The 15,802-nt window shown below is 49.6% G+C and overlaps 2 protein-coding genes across 2 annotated transcripts; one reads left to right on the top strand and one right to left on the bottom strand.

The window, feature by feature from the left end:
• Positions 1 to 5,490: 5,490 nt before the first annotated feature.
• Positions 5,491 to 6,983, bottom strand: Rab42 (RAB42, member RAS oncogene family). Its single transcript, XM_004671254.2, has 2 exons — positions 6,745 to 6,983; positions 5,491 to 5,996 (listed from the first exon to the last, which is right to left on the bottom strand). Exons 1-2 carry the CDS (start codon positions 6,981 to 6,983, stop codon positions 5,573 to 5,575), a joined length of 663 nt encoding a protein of 220 aa, XP_004671311.2. The 3' UTR covers positions 5,491 to 5,572.
• Positions 6,984 to 9,513: 2,530 nt separating this feature from the next.
• On the top strand, positions 9,514 to 12,568 carry LOC101609831 (2-oxoglutarate dehydrogenase-like, mitochondrial). Its single transcript, XM_045148614.1, is given in 3 exon segments — positions 9,514 to 9,723; positions 9,726 to 12,086; positions 12,089 to 12,568. Coding segments are annotated over 3 exon segments (3,051 nt in total).
• The last annotated feature ends 3,234 nt before the right edge of the window (positions 12,569 to 15,802 follow it).

The following is a 15,802-nucleotide window of genomic DNA, read 5'->3' as shown; positions in this document are numbered from 1 at the left end:
TTTTCTTTTTTTTTTTTTTAATTTTATTTATTTATTTATTTGAGAGCGACAGACACAGAGAGAAAGACAGATAGAGGGAGAGAGAGAATGGGCGCGCCAGGGCTTCCAGCCTCTGCAAACGAACTCCAGACGCATGCGCCCCCTTGTGCATCTGGCTAACATGGGACCTGGGGAACCGAGCCTTGAACCAGGGTCCTTAGGCTTCACAGGCAAGCGCTTAACCGCTAAGCCATCTCTCCAGCCCTCTCTCAATTTTCTTAAACATTTTCCATGATTTTTAAAAAATATCCCATGGTAATACCCTCCCTACCCCCTTTTCCCCTTTGAAATTCCATTCTCCATCATATCCACTCCCCATCTCAATAAGTCTTTTATTTTGATGTCATGATCTTTCCATCCTCTTATAATGGTCTTGTGTAGGTAGTGTCAGGCACTATGAGGTCATGGATATCGAGGCCATTTTTTGTCTGGAGGGAGCACATTGTAAGGAGTCCTACCCTTCCTTTGGCTCTTACATTCTTTCCGCCACCCCTTCCGCATTAGACCCTGAGCCTTGGAAGGTGTGATAGAGATACTGCAGTGCTGAGCACTCCTGTCACTTCTTTCCAGCACCATGATGCCTTCTGAGTCATACCAAGGTCACTGCCATGTGAAAAGAGAAGATTCTCTACCAAAAGTGAGAGTAGTATTAATATAAGGGTATGAACATTAAGAGAAGTACTTACTGGGCAGTTTGATAAACATAATATATACATTTAGCCAGACAGCAGCAGATGTTACACCTGTAAGGCTCATGACTACCCCTGTTTTAAGTTTTCAGTATCAGAGATGTATTCCCTCCCTTGGAGTGGGCCTCCAGTCCAATTAGATGGCAGTTGGTTTCCACCATGACACATGTGCCACTATTGCACTTGTTGGCTCATTTGGCCTGGCTAGCCAAATAATATTTGCAGTGTCCACTGTTGAGTATCTTCACTAGTGATTTCTCTTTCTCCCATTGAATTGCATGCAACATGGCTTCTTCCAGCTTTCTGTCAGCTGGTCTACATGGAGGAGGTTATCAACTCAGTTCTAGCAGGATTTCTCAGTGGCCTTACAGCCCAAGTATGTGGAGTCTTCAGCAATAGGGTCTTAGCTTCTATTCCTGGTGGGAAACCAAGGGCCTTGGCAATGGCCTGTAATGTTTTGGGGGCATCAGGGACCTCCCTGGCCAACAACTCACTGGAAAGTATCCCATGACACACCAGCTTTTTAAAATATATATAACTTCTTGTATTTATTTATTTGACACAGAATGGGCGCACCAGGGCCTCCAGCCACTGCAGACAAACTCCAGAGACATGCACCCCCTCGTGCATCTGGCTAACGTGGGTCCTGGGGAATTGAACCTGGGTCCTTTGGCTTTGCAGGCAAACACCTTAACTGCTAAGCCACCCCTCCAGCCCACACACCAGCTTTTTTTTATTTTATTTTATTTTTTGGGTTTTTTTGAGGTAGGGTTTCACTGTAGTTCAGGCTGACCTGGAATTCAAACTCACTATGTAGTCTCAGGGTGGCCTTGAACTCATTGCTATCCTCCTACCTCTGCCTCCCAAGTGCTGAGATTAAAGGCATATGCCACCACGCCTGGCAACACACCAGCTTTTAAGAGCCCATTCTGAATTCATTTTTGGAATTCCAGTAGAAAGTCGTGTTCATGCTTGGCCTTGAGTAAGGATAGGAATAGCTTTGGAAAAAGGCCTGTTGTTGGTCCTGTGAATTTTGCTGTGATGGAAAGGAAACCAGGCCCTGTTCAGACCTCAGAATGTCCTTCCAAAGCATCATCCTGTGACCCATCCATGCCTGGCATAGTCTTTGTATTGCAAGGGTTCCATGGACATCAAGGAAGGTGGCTGCTCTCCTCCCCCCCACCCCCCGGGACCACAGCACAGGCACATCTGCTTTTGGTCTTTGTCCTGCCTCCCAAGACCTGGCCCAGTATGGGTACCACTCAAATGTTTCCTGGGTGAGCTGTTCAAAGGCCATGCCCATGTCACTGTTGCTCTTGGCTGAGGTATCAACCTAGGAGGCAGCCAGCTTCCCCATGTTACCTGATGCTCAGGCACCAGGTCTTGTGGCCTGCCACCAGCATGAGGAAGTTGAAGGGCTTTTTTGTTTTGTTTTGATTTTTTGAGTTAGGGTCTCAGTGTAGCCCAGGCTGACCTGGAATTCACCACCATCCTCCTACCTCTGCCTCCAAGTGCTGGGATTAAAGGTGTGTACCACCATGCCCAACAGTTAAGGGTTTTGGCTCTCTTGTCAGTCTGCTGCTGCTGGGAGATGCTCTCAAAGGTTTTCTGTTGGTGGTAACAAACACCAAGAGGTGCCAGCTTACTTTTTCTTTAAATTTACTTATTTATTTATTTATGTTTTTGAGTTAGGGTTTCACTCTAGCCCAGGACTACCTGGAATTCACTATGGAGTCTCAGGGTAGCCTCAAACTCACAGCGATCCTCCTACCTCTGCCTCCCGAGTGCTGGGATTAAAGGCGTGTGCCACCAAGCCTGGCTTAAATTCATTTACTTATTTGAGACAGATAGAAAGAGGGAGAGAAGATAGAATGGGTAGACCAGGGCCTTCAGCGGCAGCAAACAAGTCCCAGACGCATGTACCACCTTGTGCATCTGGCTTACGTGGGTCCTTTGGCTTTGAAGGAAAGTGCCCTAACCATTGAGCCATCGCTCCAGCCCCTACTTATTTTTGATATTAGGAGCAGACCACTGACCTTAGCTAAGAAGTCCAAAAGTAATCTAGAGTCTAGAGTCCTGCACAGAGGACAGATGGCAATTAGGGAATTGGGGAAATAATGGAGAGAAATGTAGTCAAAAAACTCCAGTTCTTTTTTTAAAAAGTTGGGGTTTTTTTGCTGTTGTTGTTTTTTGTTTGTTTCTTTTTTGTATTTTTGCTAGGCACATTGCTGAATGACCTTATTCTCAGCACTTGGGAGGCAGATTGAGGATCATTGTGAGTTCAAAGCCACCCTGAGACTACATAGTGAATTCCAGGTCAGCCTGGGCTAGAGTGAGACCCTACTTCGTAAAAAAAAAAAAAAAAAGAGGACTGGAAAGATGGCTTAGTGGTTAAGCACTTGCCTGTGTAGCCTAAGGACCCCAGTTCGAGGCTCGATTCCCAGGACCCACGTTAGCCAGATGTACAAGGGGACGCACTCTGGAGTTCACTTGCAGTGGCTGGCGGCCCTAGCACGCCCATTCTCTCTCTCTCTCCGCCTCTTTCTCTCTGTCTGTCGCTCTCAAATAAATAAATAATAAAATTTTAAAAATGGAATATAGAGTTATAGTTAGTTGGCAAGACCCTACCTCGAAACCCCTCCCCCCAAAAAAGGGCCAAGCATGGTGGCACATGCCTTTAATCCCAGCACTCAGGAGGCAGAAGTAGGAGGATCGCATGAGTTTGAGGCTACCCTGAGACTACACAGTGAATTCCAGGTCAGCCTGGGCTAGAGTGAGGACCCTACCTTGAAAAAAAATGGAATATAGAGTTACAGAGTTAGTTGGCAAATGCTTGGTAATATTTGAAGAGGCTGCTGGGTTGGGAGTGCACGCCTTTAATCCCATCCCAGCACTCTGGAACCTGAGGCTATAGAGTTAAATTCCAGGTCAGCCTAGCTAGAGCAAAACCCTACCTTGAAAAAAAAAAAAAGTAAGAAGGAAAGAAAAACATGGGAGAATAACTTGTCCAATGTCACAATGTGAGTTAAATGGGGCCTTTTTTTTTTTTTGCTCTGGCAGTTGCCCATGCCCAGCTCATATCCACGGGCACAGTTATATCCCTACAAATGACAGATCCTGCCCAACACAGATACCATCTCTGCCAGGAAGCCTCCCACAATAGCCACCAGAGTCATCCTGTTCTAGCAGTCCCATTGCTAAGTCAGGTTCTCCAAGGCAGCCTTAAGATCTAGACTTGGTTTAGGAAATAGCAGAAGGCAGGAAGAGCTTGTCTGTGGCATTATCCCAGTAATGTCTTCCATGAAGCTTATGGAGAACAATGAAGCTGGGTTTGACTTTCAGAGTTGTACAGAGCAGGGCTGAGAGCAAGTTCTTTAACACTGCCCCCAAGAGAATTCTGAAGGTGGCCCAGTTGCAGGGCACGCTACAAGCACAGGTCCATCTCAGAGCAGGACTCCCAGCAGCCAGTCCCTGGTGGCTCACCATGTTGTCCACTGTGCCCAACATGTTTGTGGTTCATTCCTGTTTCCCCTGCCTCCCAAATCCAACTCCAGCTGCTAAGCACAGCATGTGGTGAGGACCCTGAGCAGCGGCCCCTGAGGACCTAGGGATGCTCCTAGGCAGGCTCACGCTGGAATTCCCCACTCGTCCTTGCCAGAGTAGCAGCGGCCAGACGCTGAGAAGCTCAGCATCCGAACCAGGAATGCTGCCAGAAATGGTCACTTCGCAGCCAAGAAAGAAAGCGGGAGATAGGACAACTTTTTTGTTGTTGTTGTTTTTCGAGATAGGGTCTCACTCTAGCCCAGGCTGACCTGGAATTCACTATGGAGTATCAGGGTGGCCTTGAACTCACAGCAATCCTCCTACCTCTGCCTCCCAAGTGCTGGTTATAAAGGCTGCACCACCACACCCGGCTCAAGGACAACTTTTCTTATTGGTTGTTGGTGTTGTAGACTCTGAGCTAGAAATTCTGTCCATGATCTCACTCAGGGCCACAACCTCCTATGCAGTTGGATTTTTTATCTCAAATATTTTATTTATTTATTTGAGAGAGGGAGAGAATGGGCCAGCTGGGGCTTTTAGCCACTACCAAAGAATTCAGACACATGAGCCACCTTGTGCATCTGACTTTATGTTGGTACTGGGGAATAGAACTAGGGTCCTTAGGCTTTGTAGGTAAATGTCTTAACTGATAAGCCATCTCTCCAGTCTGTTTTATATATTTCATTTTTATTTATTTATTATTTTGATTTTTCAGGTAAAGTCTCACTCTAACTCAAGCTGACCTGGAATTACTATGTAGTCTCAGGGTGGCCTCAAACTCATGGTGATCTGCCTACCTCTGCCTCCCGAGTGCTGCATAAAGGCATTTGCCACTATGCCTGGCTTGTTTTATTTTTTTGTTTTTCAAGGGAGGGTCTCACTCTGTCTGACCTCAAATGCACTGTGTTGTTTCAGACTGGCCTTGAACTCAAGTGAATTCCAGTTCCGCCTGGGCCAGAGTGAGACCCCTATCTCGAAAAAAATAAAGAAATTACAAAAAAGGGCTGTAGCTCAGTGGTAGAGGATTTGGTTAGCATGAATTCCCAGCTCCCAGAAAAATAACACCACAAAACCTAGGAGAGAGGGAATTACCATGGGATATTTTTTTATAATCATGGAAAACGTTAATAAAAATTTAAAACTTAAAAAAAAATACTAATAAAATAAAGAGGTTTGTAATTTGTCAAAAAAAAAAAAAAAACCTAGGAGACATGAGACTACTGATATGAGCCCTCTGCCATTCACTTTCCAGTAATACATGCCGTCTCATGGAACTGCTTTTAACTCTTTCTGTCCCAGAGTCAACATTGGCATGGGCCTGGGCCCTGCTTCCTGCCGGAGGACCTGGGGTTTGGTGCCCTGTAGAGGCACCGGATACCCCCCCAGTCCTCTTCTAGTTTGATGTCCCCTTGCTTCAGGGCCTGCTGGATGGCACTGGTGATGGTGTCAAAGGCCTGGTCCACATTGCACTTGCTCTTGACTGAGGTTTCCATGAAAGCCATGCCCAGTGACATGGCCAGCTCCTCTGCTTCCTGGGTAGAGACACAGCGAGCACTCTGCAGGTCACACTTGTGGCCAACTAGTAAGAAGATCACCTTGTCAGGGCCCTGAGTGGACACGACCTCCTGATGCCAGTCTCGGATGTGCTCAAAGGATGCCCTGTTCGTCACATCAAACACCAACATGACACCCACTACATTCCTGTAGAAGGACCTGGTGATGCACCTTAGGGAGGAGTAAATTAGAAAAGGATTATGCCTTCAAGACACTACAGAGGCCAACCCACTCCCAGACCCACAGAGCCCATTCCAGCTCATCTCACACAGCCGTCTGTTACTTGGCTTCAGCCCCTATCTGTGACCCTCCCCAGACATGGATTCAGGGTGTGACCTAACTAGAAAGTTACTGTGAGATGCAAGCTTTGGACCATCCCTTTAGTTCTGAGGGCCTTCTCATATCCCCTGAATGAAGGCCTTTTTAAGATCCTCCTACCTCTGCCACCTAGTGCTGGGCTTAAAGGTGTGCCCCACTACGCTTTGAGCAACAATCTCAAGTGGCTGACAGCCTTGATCCTCCTGCCTCTACCTCCCAAGTAATTGCAAACTTGCCCCCCACCCACCCACCCATCCAACACACTGGTAAGTGCTCTGTGGCACCAATCCCTGCTTGGTGAACTCCCACCCATCCTTAAAGATAACCATGAAATCTCCCTCGCTTCACATCCTCTTGGGGTGTCTCCTGAATTCTGTGGGCTGTCTCGCACCCAGGTCACTCATCCCTCCAAATCTCAAAGCCTCCGTGGAAATTCGCTCCCCCCAGGGCTGTTCCTGCAGGGCTGTGGGAGGCTCCACAGCAGTGTAAACCAAGGGGCTACGCCCACCCACCCAGGAGTAGGGTGAGTGGCGGCAGGGGGGCGCTGGCCTGCGGGGACCTGAGAAGCCCCCCCGCCGAGCAGAGGGCCCCGCTGCCGCACCTGAAGCGCTCGTGGCCCGCGGTGTCCCAGAGCTGCAGCTTGACGCGGGGCCCGGCGGGCGGCTGCAGCGCGCGGCTGTAGAACTCCACGCCCACCGTGGCCTCGGGTTCGAGCCCGGGCTCGGCCTCCGCGGCGCCCGGGGCGCCGGACACGTAGCGCCGCAGCAGCGACGTCTTGCCCACCGTCGAGTCCCCCAGCAGCGCGATCCGGAACTGGTAGCAGCAGCCCCCGAGCTCCATGGCCGGCGCCTGGCCCGGCCCGCGGTCCCCGCACCGAGGGAGCGGCCCCGCCCCCGGCCCTCCCCGTTCCTGGAAGGGACCGAAAAAGTCGCCGTCAGCAGGCCGGAGAGCCTGGGACCCGTTCAGGAAAGGGGGTGGGGGAGACAGGCCCTGAGGGAGTTGGAAAGCTTTTTTAAAATGGGGACAAAACAACCTCTACTTCACAAGTTAAAGGGATAAAAGACTAAAGTTGTCCTTGAGCCGGGTGTGGTGGCGCGCGTCTTTAATCCCAGCACTCCCCACTAGGGAGGCAGAGGTAGGAGGATCGCTAGGAGTTCAAGGCCAGCCTTAGACTACACAGTGAATTCCAGGTTAGCCTGGACTAGAGCAAGACACTAGCGTAAAAAGCAAACAAACAAACCGCAAAATAGGACCTGGAGAGATGGCTTAGTGGATAAGGTGTTTGCGTGCAAAGCCTAAGTACCCAGGTACCCAGGTTCAATTTCCCAGGACCCACATAAACCAGATGCATAAGGGGGCTCATGCGTCTGGAGTTCCTTTGCAGTGGTCCGGGGTGCCCATTCTCTATCTGCCTCTCTCTCTCTCTCTCAGATAAATACGGAGGCCACTTTTTGTTTGTTTGTTTTATTGTTTTGTTTTTTCAAGGTGGGCTTTCCCTAGTCCGGGCTGACTTGGAATTCACTATGTACTCTTAGAGTGGCCTTGAACTCAAGGTAATCCTCCTACATCTGCCTCCTGAGTGCTGGGATCAAAGGCATGCACTACCACAACTGCCAAGACCTTTTTTTTTTTTTCTAAGAAATAAATATAAATAAAAAATGCCCAGTGTTGTAACGGGGCATGGTGGCACATGCCTTTAATCCCAGCACTTGGGAGGCAAAGATAGGAGGATCACCGAGACTTCGAGGCCATCCTGAGACTACATAGTGAATTCCAGGTCAGCCTGGGCTAGAGTAAGACCCTACCTCGAAAAAACAAACAAACAAAAATGCCCAGTGTGGTGGCACACACCTTTAATCCCAGCACTTGGGAGGCAGAGGTAGGATTGCGGTGAGTTCAAGGCTAGCCTGAGACTAGAGTGAATTCCAGGTCAGCCTGGGTTAGAGTGAGACCCTACCTCGAGCCCCTCCCCAAACAAAAACAAAAACAAAAAAAAACTAGACAAGGTGCACACACACACACACACACACACACACACAAATGTAAATTCTTGCTGGGCGTAGTGGCACATACCTTTAATCCCAGCACTTGGGAGGCAGAGGTAGAATTGCTCTGAGTCCAGGCCACCCTGAGACTACATAGTGAATTCCAGGTCAGCCTGGGCTAGAGTGAAACCCTACCTCAAAAGAAAGAAAGAAAGAAACAACAACAACAAAAAAAAGTAAAAAACTAGACAAGGTGGGGACAGGGGATGGCAGAGGCTTAACATAGCCTCATTGGCCTAAGAGACCAAGTGCTGGAATAACCAGGCAGCCCTGCTGTGGCCTCTGCAAATGCATCATCTCCTCCCAGGTGTCTCTTACCTGGACCCTCACTAGGCAGCCATTAGTCCTGCCTGGAGCCTCTGGCTCAAGGTTCAAGTTCAATGTTCAACAGCCCCTCTGCTCCCACATGTCTGTGCTCAACAGCAGGGCCTCAGGAGGTATTTGGACACACTCTTGATAGAGGAGGCAAGATACCAAGTGCAAGCCTAAAGAGTGCAGGTGGCCTGTGGACTTGACAATGACATTAATGAGGTCAGATGACAAGTTTTTTGTGCTTTGTATGCAGTAACACTTTGATAGGGCTGAGAAATCCAGGCCTCAGCACCAAGGCTGGTCTTGGGTCATAAAGTGCTTCTTGGTTTGTTTGTTTGTTTGTTTTGAGGTAGGGTTTCACTCTAGCCCAGGCTGACCTGGAATTCACTCACTACGTAGTCTCAGGGTGGCCTGGAACTCACAGTGCTCCTCCTACCTCTGTCTCCCAAGTGCTGGGATTAAAGGTGTGCACCACCACACCTGGCAAAAAGTGCTTCTTGGGTGTTGCAGTCAGGTTTGCATTGCTTGGAGAAATCACCCAGCCAAGAGCAGCTTGTGGGGAAAAGAGGTTTATTTTTGGCCTACAGGCTCTAGAGGAAGCTCCACGATGGCAGGGGAAAACGATGGCATGAGCAAAGGGTGGAAATCACGCCCTGGCCAACATAAGGTGGACAATAGCAACAGGAGAATGTGCCAAACACTGGCAAGGGGACAATGGCTATAACACCCATAAACCCGCCCCCAACAATACACTGCCTCAAGGAGGCGTTAATTCCCAAATTTCCATCAGCTGAGAACCCAGCATTCAGAATACCTAAGTTTATGGGGGACACCTGAATCAAACCACCATAGTGGGTTACACAGGGAAACTGTGTCAGGGCTTCAACTTTCATGACTGCCTTGAGCCATTGCCACAAAAAAGGCCATAAGAAAGAAGAGTCTGCTCATCTGTCAGGACATCCTCTTGTCTGGGTCCTGTGATTTATGCCTCTCCCTCATTGCCCATGTCCAGAATGAGTCAGCTCAGGCTGCTGCCATCCAGGCTGGGGGCACAGGCCATGAGACTCCTGGCCACACAGGACATCTAGGTGTTCAGCCAGCGCAGTGGAACCTCTGTACCCCCAACCACCTTCCCAAGCAGTAAAGGCTGAAGCAGCACCAGTTACATGGAAGAGATGTACTTCGCCTGGTTGGAAAACCCACAAAGTGTTCACAAGTCCTGGGGGACAGCTTCTTCCGGAAAGCAAGCAAGGAGGCTTCTGTAGGCCTTGCTCAGCCACAGCCCCTGTCTGCCATCCAGGAAAGCAGGTCAGCAGTCCAAGGTAGCACCAAGACCAACAAGCTGGTAGAGGACCACCTGGCTGTGCAGTCCTTGATCCAAGCCTACCAGATCCGAGGCTACCACGTGGCCCAGCGGGACCCCTTGGGCAGCCTGGATGCAGACTTGGACTCTTTCGGGCCCTCGGACTTGATCATCACCATCATCGATAAGCTGGCATTCTCTGACCTGCAGGAGGCTGACCTGGATACAGAGTTCCAGCTGCCCACCACCGCATTCATTGGGGACTCAGAAAGCACACTGTCTCTGCGGGAGATCATTTGGCGCCTGGAGAACACCTACTGCCAGCACATTGGCCTGGAGTTCGTGTTCATTAATGACGTGGAGCAGTGCCAGTGGATCCGGCAGAAATTTGAGACACCTGGTGTGATGCAATTCCCCAGCGAGGAGAAACGGACATTGCTGGCCCAGCTGGTGCGCTCCATGAGGTTTGAAGACTTCCTGGCCCGGAAGTGGTCTTCAGAGAAACGGTTTGGCCTGGAGGGCTCTGAGGTCATGATTCTTGCTCTCAAGACCATCATTGACAAGTCCAGTGAGATGGGGATTGAGAATGTCATCATGGGGATGCCACACAGGGGCAGGTTGAATGTGTTGGCCAATGTGATCTGCAAGGACCTGGAACAGATCTTCTGCCAGTTTGACCCTAAGCTGGAGGCGGCGGACAAGGGCTCTGGGGATGTCAAATACCACCTGGACATGTACCATGAGAGGATCAACCACGTCACCAACAGGAGTATCACACTGTCACTAGTGGCTAACCCCTCCCATCTGGAAGCAGTGGATCCTGTGGTGCAGGGGAAGACAAAGGCAGAGGAGTTCCACTGTGGGGATGCCCAGGGCAAGAAGGTCATGTCAATCCTGGTCCATGGGGATGCTGCCTTTGCTGGCCAAGGTGTGGTCTATGAGATCTTCCACCTGAGTGACCTACCCTGTTATGCCACCAATGGGACTGTGCATGTTGTGGTCAATAACCAGATTGGCTTCACCACAGACCGGCGGATGGCCCGCTCCTCACCCTACCCCACTGACGTGGCCCGTGTAGTCAACACACCCATCTTCCACGTCAATGCAGATGACCCAGAAGCCATGATCTACGTATGTAGCGTGGCGGCCGAGTGGAGGAATACCTTCAACAAAGATGTTGTTGTGGATCTGGTCTGCTACCGCCCACGCAGCCACAATGAGGTGGATGAGCCTTTGTTCACACAGCCTCTCATGTACAAGCAGATACCCAAGCAAGTGCCCGTACTGAAGAAGTACATGGACAAGCTCATTGCCGAGGGCACAGTCACCCTTCAGGAGTTCGAGGAAGAAGTTGTCAAATATGACCAGATCTGTGAGGAGGCATATGGCAGGTCCAAGGATAAGAAGAGTCTGCATATCAAGCACTGGCAGGACTCCCCCTGGCCTGGCTTCTTCACTGTGGACGGGGAGCCCAAGAGCATGACGTGCCCTGCCACTGGCATCTCTGAGGACATGTTGACCCACATTGGCAACGTGGCCAGCTCTGTGCCCCTGGAGGACTTTAAGAACCACACAGGCCTGTCTCGTATCCTGCGTGGCCATGCAGACATGACTAAGAACCGCACGGTGGACTGGGCATTGGCCAACTACATGGCCTTTAGCTCACTGCTGAAGGAGGGCATCCATGTGCGGCTCAGTGGCCAGGATGTGGAGAGAGGCACTTTCAGCCACCAGCACCACGTTCTCCATGACCAAGAAGTTGACCGGAGGACATGTGTCCCTATGAATCACCTGTAGCCCGACCAAGCCTCCTACACCGTGTGCAACAGCTCCCTTTCAGAACACGGAGTCTTAGGCTTTGAGGTGGGCTATGCCATGGCCAGCCCCAATGCCCTGGTCCTCTGGGAGGCTCAGTTTGTTGACTTCCACAACACAGCCCAGTGCATCATCGACCAGTTCATCAGCACTGGCCGGGCCAAGTGGGTGCGGCACAACGGCATTGTGCTCCTGCTGCACCCCCCCCCCCCCGCCCCATGGCATGAAGGCATGGGTCCAGAGCACTCCTCAGCACTGCCCGAGAGTTTCCTGCATATGAGCAATGATGACTCAGACGCCTACCCGGTGTTCACCGAGGACTTCGAGGTGAGCCAGCTCTACAACTGCAACTGGATCGTGGTGAACTGCTCCACCCCAGCCAGCTGTTTCCACATGCTGCGCCGGCCGATCCTGCTGTCCTTCCGCAAGCCACTGATTGTCTTCACACCCAAATCTCTGCTGCGGCAAGTCCAGATGCCAAGTCCAGCTTTGACCAGATGGTGTCTGGAACCAGCTTCCAGCGGATGATTCCAGAAGACGGGGCTGCAACGCAGTCTCCTGAGCAGGTGCAGCGGCTCATCTTCTGCACAGGAAAGGTGTACTACGACCTGGTGAAGGAGTGCAGCAGCCAGGGCCTGGAGAAGCAGGTGGCCATCACACGCTTGGAGCAGATCTCTCCATTCCCCTTCGACTTGATCAAGCAGGAAGCAGAGAAGTACTCGGGCGCAGAACTGGGGTGGTGTCAGAAAGAACACAAAAATATGGGCTACTATGACTACATCAGCCCACACTTCATGACCCTCCTTGGCCATACCCAGCCCATCTGGTATATTGGCCGGGACCCAGCAGCCGCACCAGCCACTGGAAACAGGAACACTCATCTGGTGACTCTTAGGAAGTTCCTGGATACTGCCTTCCATCTCCAAGCCTTTGAAGGAAAAACATTTTAGAGTGGGTTTGGGCCTGCTCAGGTCTTGCCGAGAGGGTTAACTGAGGATTGGGGAGGATATGAGAGAGGTTACTAAGGGCCCAGGATGAGCCACACTCACGTAGCAGTGGGGACCAGAGTCGTCCTGCTTGCCTGTTATGCAGCTTTGTTTGGCCTGTGTCTTATTTCAGAATATGTCAGCACCAAGTATCCGAGGAGTCTGATGGAAGGGGCTTAGGCTGCAGAGTTCTGCCCGCTGTGCTATATAACATTTTTTGGGGGAATTTTTGTGTGGCTCCTCCATCTGCGCTGGTCTTGTCTCTAGACAGGCACTGGAGCCCCATGTCACTCATCACTCCCATTCCAGCACACCTAGCTGCCTCTCACCCCATCCCTGTTCATTTATAGACTCTAAACGATGTCCTCTTGTGTGTGCTTAGAAATGGAGATTTCAGCAATAACAGGCCAGTGAAGCAAATCCATTCCAGGTGATTTGCATGCACAGTTTTAGAGGGTGGGCCCTCTGAGCCATGTCATCTTCTGGGGGACATTCAGCAATCTCATGTGAACCAAAGTAGGACACAAAATACCAGAGAAATAAAAATCATGCTTCAAAGAAAAAAAAAAAAAAGGCCATAAGTCAAGTCATGTGATATGTGATAAGGCTTGGTCGGGCCACAGGTGATTCATAGGGACACATGTCCTCCGGTCCACTTGTGTTAATGGCATGGTTAAGGCCCAGGGTACCAAGGCTAGAGTTCTGACTAGTCTCAAAACAGGAGGCAGAGGTAGGGGGATCTCTGTGAGCTCCTGAGACTACACCTGGATAAACAAACAAAACAACAGCAATAAAAAAAAAAAACAGTCATTTTTTTTTTTGGGGGGGTAGGGTCTCCCTCTAGCCCAGGCTTACCTAGAATTCACTATGTACTCTCAGGGTGGCCTCGAACTCACAGCATTCCTCCTACCTCTGTCTCCCAAGTGCTGGGGTTAAAGGCGTGTGCCACTGTGTCTGCCTCCTTTACCTTTGTTTTTTTTTAGCTTTTTATGGTAGGGTTTCACTCTAGCTTGACCTGGAATTCACTAGGGTGGCTTCAAATTCATGGTGATCCTCCTACCTCTGCCTCCAAGTGCTGGAATTAAAAGCATGTGCCACTATGCCCAACTCCTTTACCATTTTTTTTTTTTTTCTTTTTGATTTTTCGAGGTAGGGTCTCACTCTAGCCCAGGCCGACCTGGAATTCACTATGGAGTCTCAGGGTGGCCTAGAATTCACAGCAATCCTCCTACCTCTGCCTCCCGAGTGCTGGGATTAAAGGCATGCGCCACCACGCCCGGCTTACCATTTTTTTTATTTTTATTAAAAAAATAACAATATTTTAGTTATTTGCAAGGGGAGAACGAGACAGAGACACCAGGTCCTCCCGCCACTGCAAACGAACCCCAGATACATACATCATTTTGTGCATATGACTTTACTTGTGTACTGGGGAACTGAACCCGGGCACCAGACTTCCCAGGCAAGCACTTTTAACTACTGAGCCATATCCTCAGCTCTTGTTTACTATTTTTGTTTCTCACTGGACAGGTGAGAGATCTGGGGCCACCCAGGTTTCTTCTAATTGATTCCACACAAATCAGCCAAAAGCCATTTTATCCGATATCCAAGGAATGCTGGCTAGGGCAGCCTATCAGAGAAACAGCCAGCAAGGTGATACAGCCTGACTCAAACTCAAGCCTCCCAGATGTCTTTCTTGTTAGCCAGGGACAGAAAGTGTAGTGTCAGCACTGGGTTCTTGAACTTGCTCCTGTCTGATGCCTCTGCTGAGGCTGGAGTCATGTGTCTGCCTCTGATAGTGTGGTGGAAAAGAAGCTAAAAGTTGAACTGATTCACTGGGTTACTATAAGAGTTAATTGTTGAGGAACTAAAACTTGTCTTTGTCAGCAGATGGGAAAATCCCTAAGAAGGAACTGTCCAGAAAAGGCCCAAAGGGATGATAACAAGGAAAGATAACTTAGGCTGAAACAAAGTAAACTAGAGTTCATTGTTAGGGTGGCCTGACTACAGAAATGATTGATATACAATTGCCATATCTTGTCTGTTCACTTACGCCTCCCCTTGGCTATGAAAACTATAAAATGGAAATTAAATCTCAGCTGGGGTCAGAGCTTCTTTAGAGGGCTACCACAGGCTCTTTGGCCACCGGGTAAAAAAAAAAAACTATACTTTCATTCATACTGGTGTTGGAATGATCTTTCCAGAGAATTTCTACAATAGCACCTGGCACCAGAATCTAGCTGTCAGCTGACCTCTGTCATAAATTCAGTGGGTGACCCAAGGGGCAAGCTATTTTGCTTCCTTGTACCTTCCCCGCCCCATACCCGAGGTGAAGATTCACTCTAGCCCAGGCTGACCTGGAATTCACTATGCAGTCTCAGGATGACTTCCAACTCACAGTGATCTTCCTACCTCTCCATCTGAAGTGTTGGGATTATAGGCATGCACCACCATGCTGGGCTAAGACCCAAAATCTTTTCCCCTTTTTTTTTTTTTTTTTTTTTCTTGAAGTAGGGTCATCCCAACACTCCAGAGGCAGAGGTAGGAATATCACCATGAGAATACATAATGAATTCCAGGTCAGCCTCAACTAGAGTGAAACCCTATGTTGCAAAACCAAGAAAAAAAAAAAGTAGAGATGAAGAGATGGTTTAGTGGTTAAGGCACTTGCCTGTGAAGCCTAAGGACCCAGGTTTGATTCCCCAGGAGCCACATAAGCCAGATGCACAAGGTGGCACATATGTCTGGAGTTCATTTACAATGGCCCTGGTGCACCCACTCTCTCTCTCTCTACTTCTTTCTCTCAAAACAAAAAAATTAAATGAAAAAGCCAGGCACAGTGGTGCACGCCTTTAATCCCAGCGCTTGAGAGTCAGAGGTAGGAGGATCACTGTGAGTTCGAGGTCACCCTGAGACTACATAGTGAATTCCAGGTCAGCCTGGGCTAGAGCAAGACCTACCTTAAAACAAACAAGAACAACAACAACAAAAGAACAAACAAAAAATTAAAATTATGGGGAGCCAGGCGTGGTGGCAAACGCCTTTAATCCCAGCACTCAACAGGCAGAGGTAGGAGGTGAGTGAGTTCAAGGGCACCCTGAGACAACCTAGTGAATTTCAGGTCAGCCTGGGACTGAGTGAGACGCTACTTTGAAAAACCATAAAAAAAAAAAAAAAGCTGGGTGTGTTGGCCCACGC

The sequence above is a fragment of the Jaculus jaculus genome, chromosome 5, assembly GCF_020740685.1.
Source record: "Jaculus jaculus isolate mJacJac1 chromosome 5, mJacJac1.mat.Y.cur, whole genome shotgun sequence".
Lineage (NCBI taxonomy): Eukaryota > Metazoa > Chordata > Mammalia > Rodentia > Dipodidae > Jaculus > Jaculus jaculus.
Note: the sequence above shows the minus strand (reverse complement) of the source record. Positions and strands in the feature narration are given on the sequence as shown.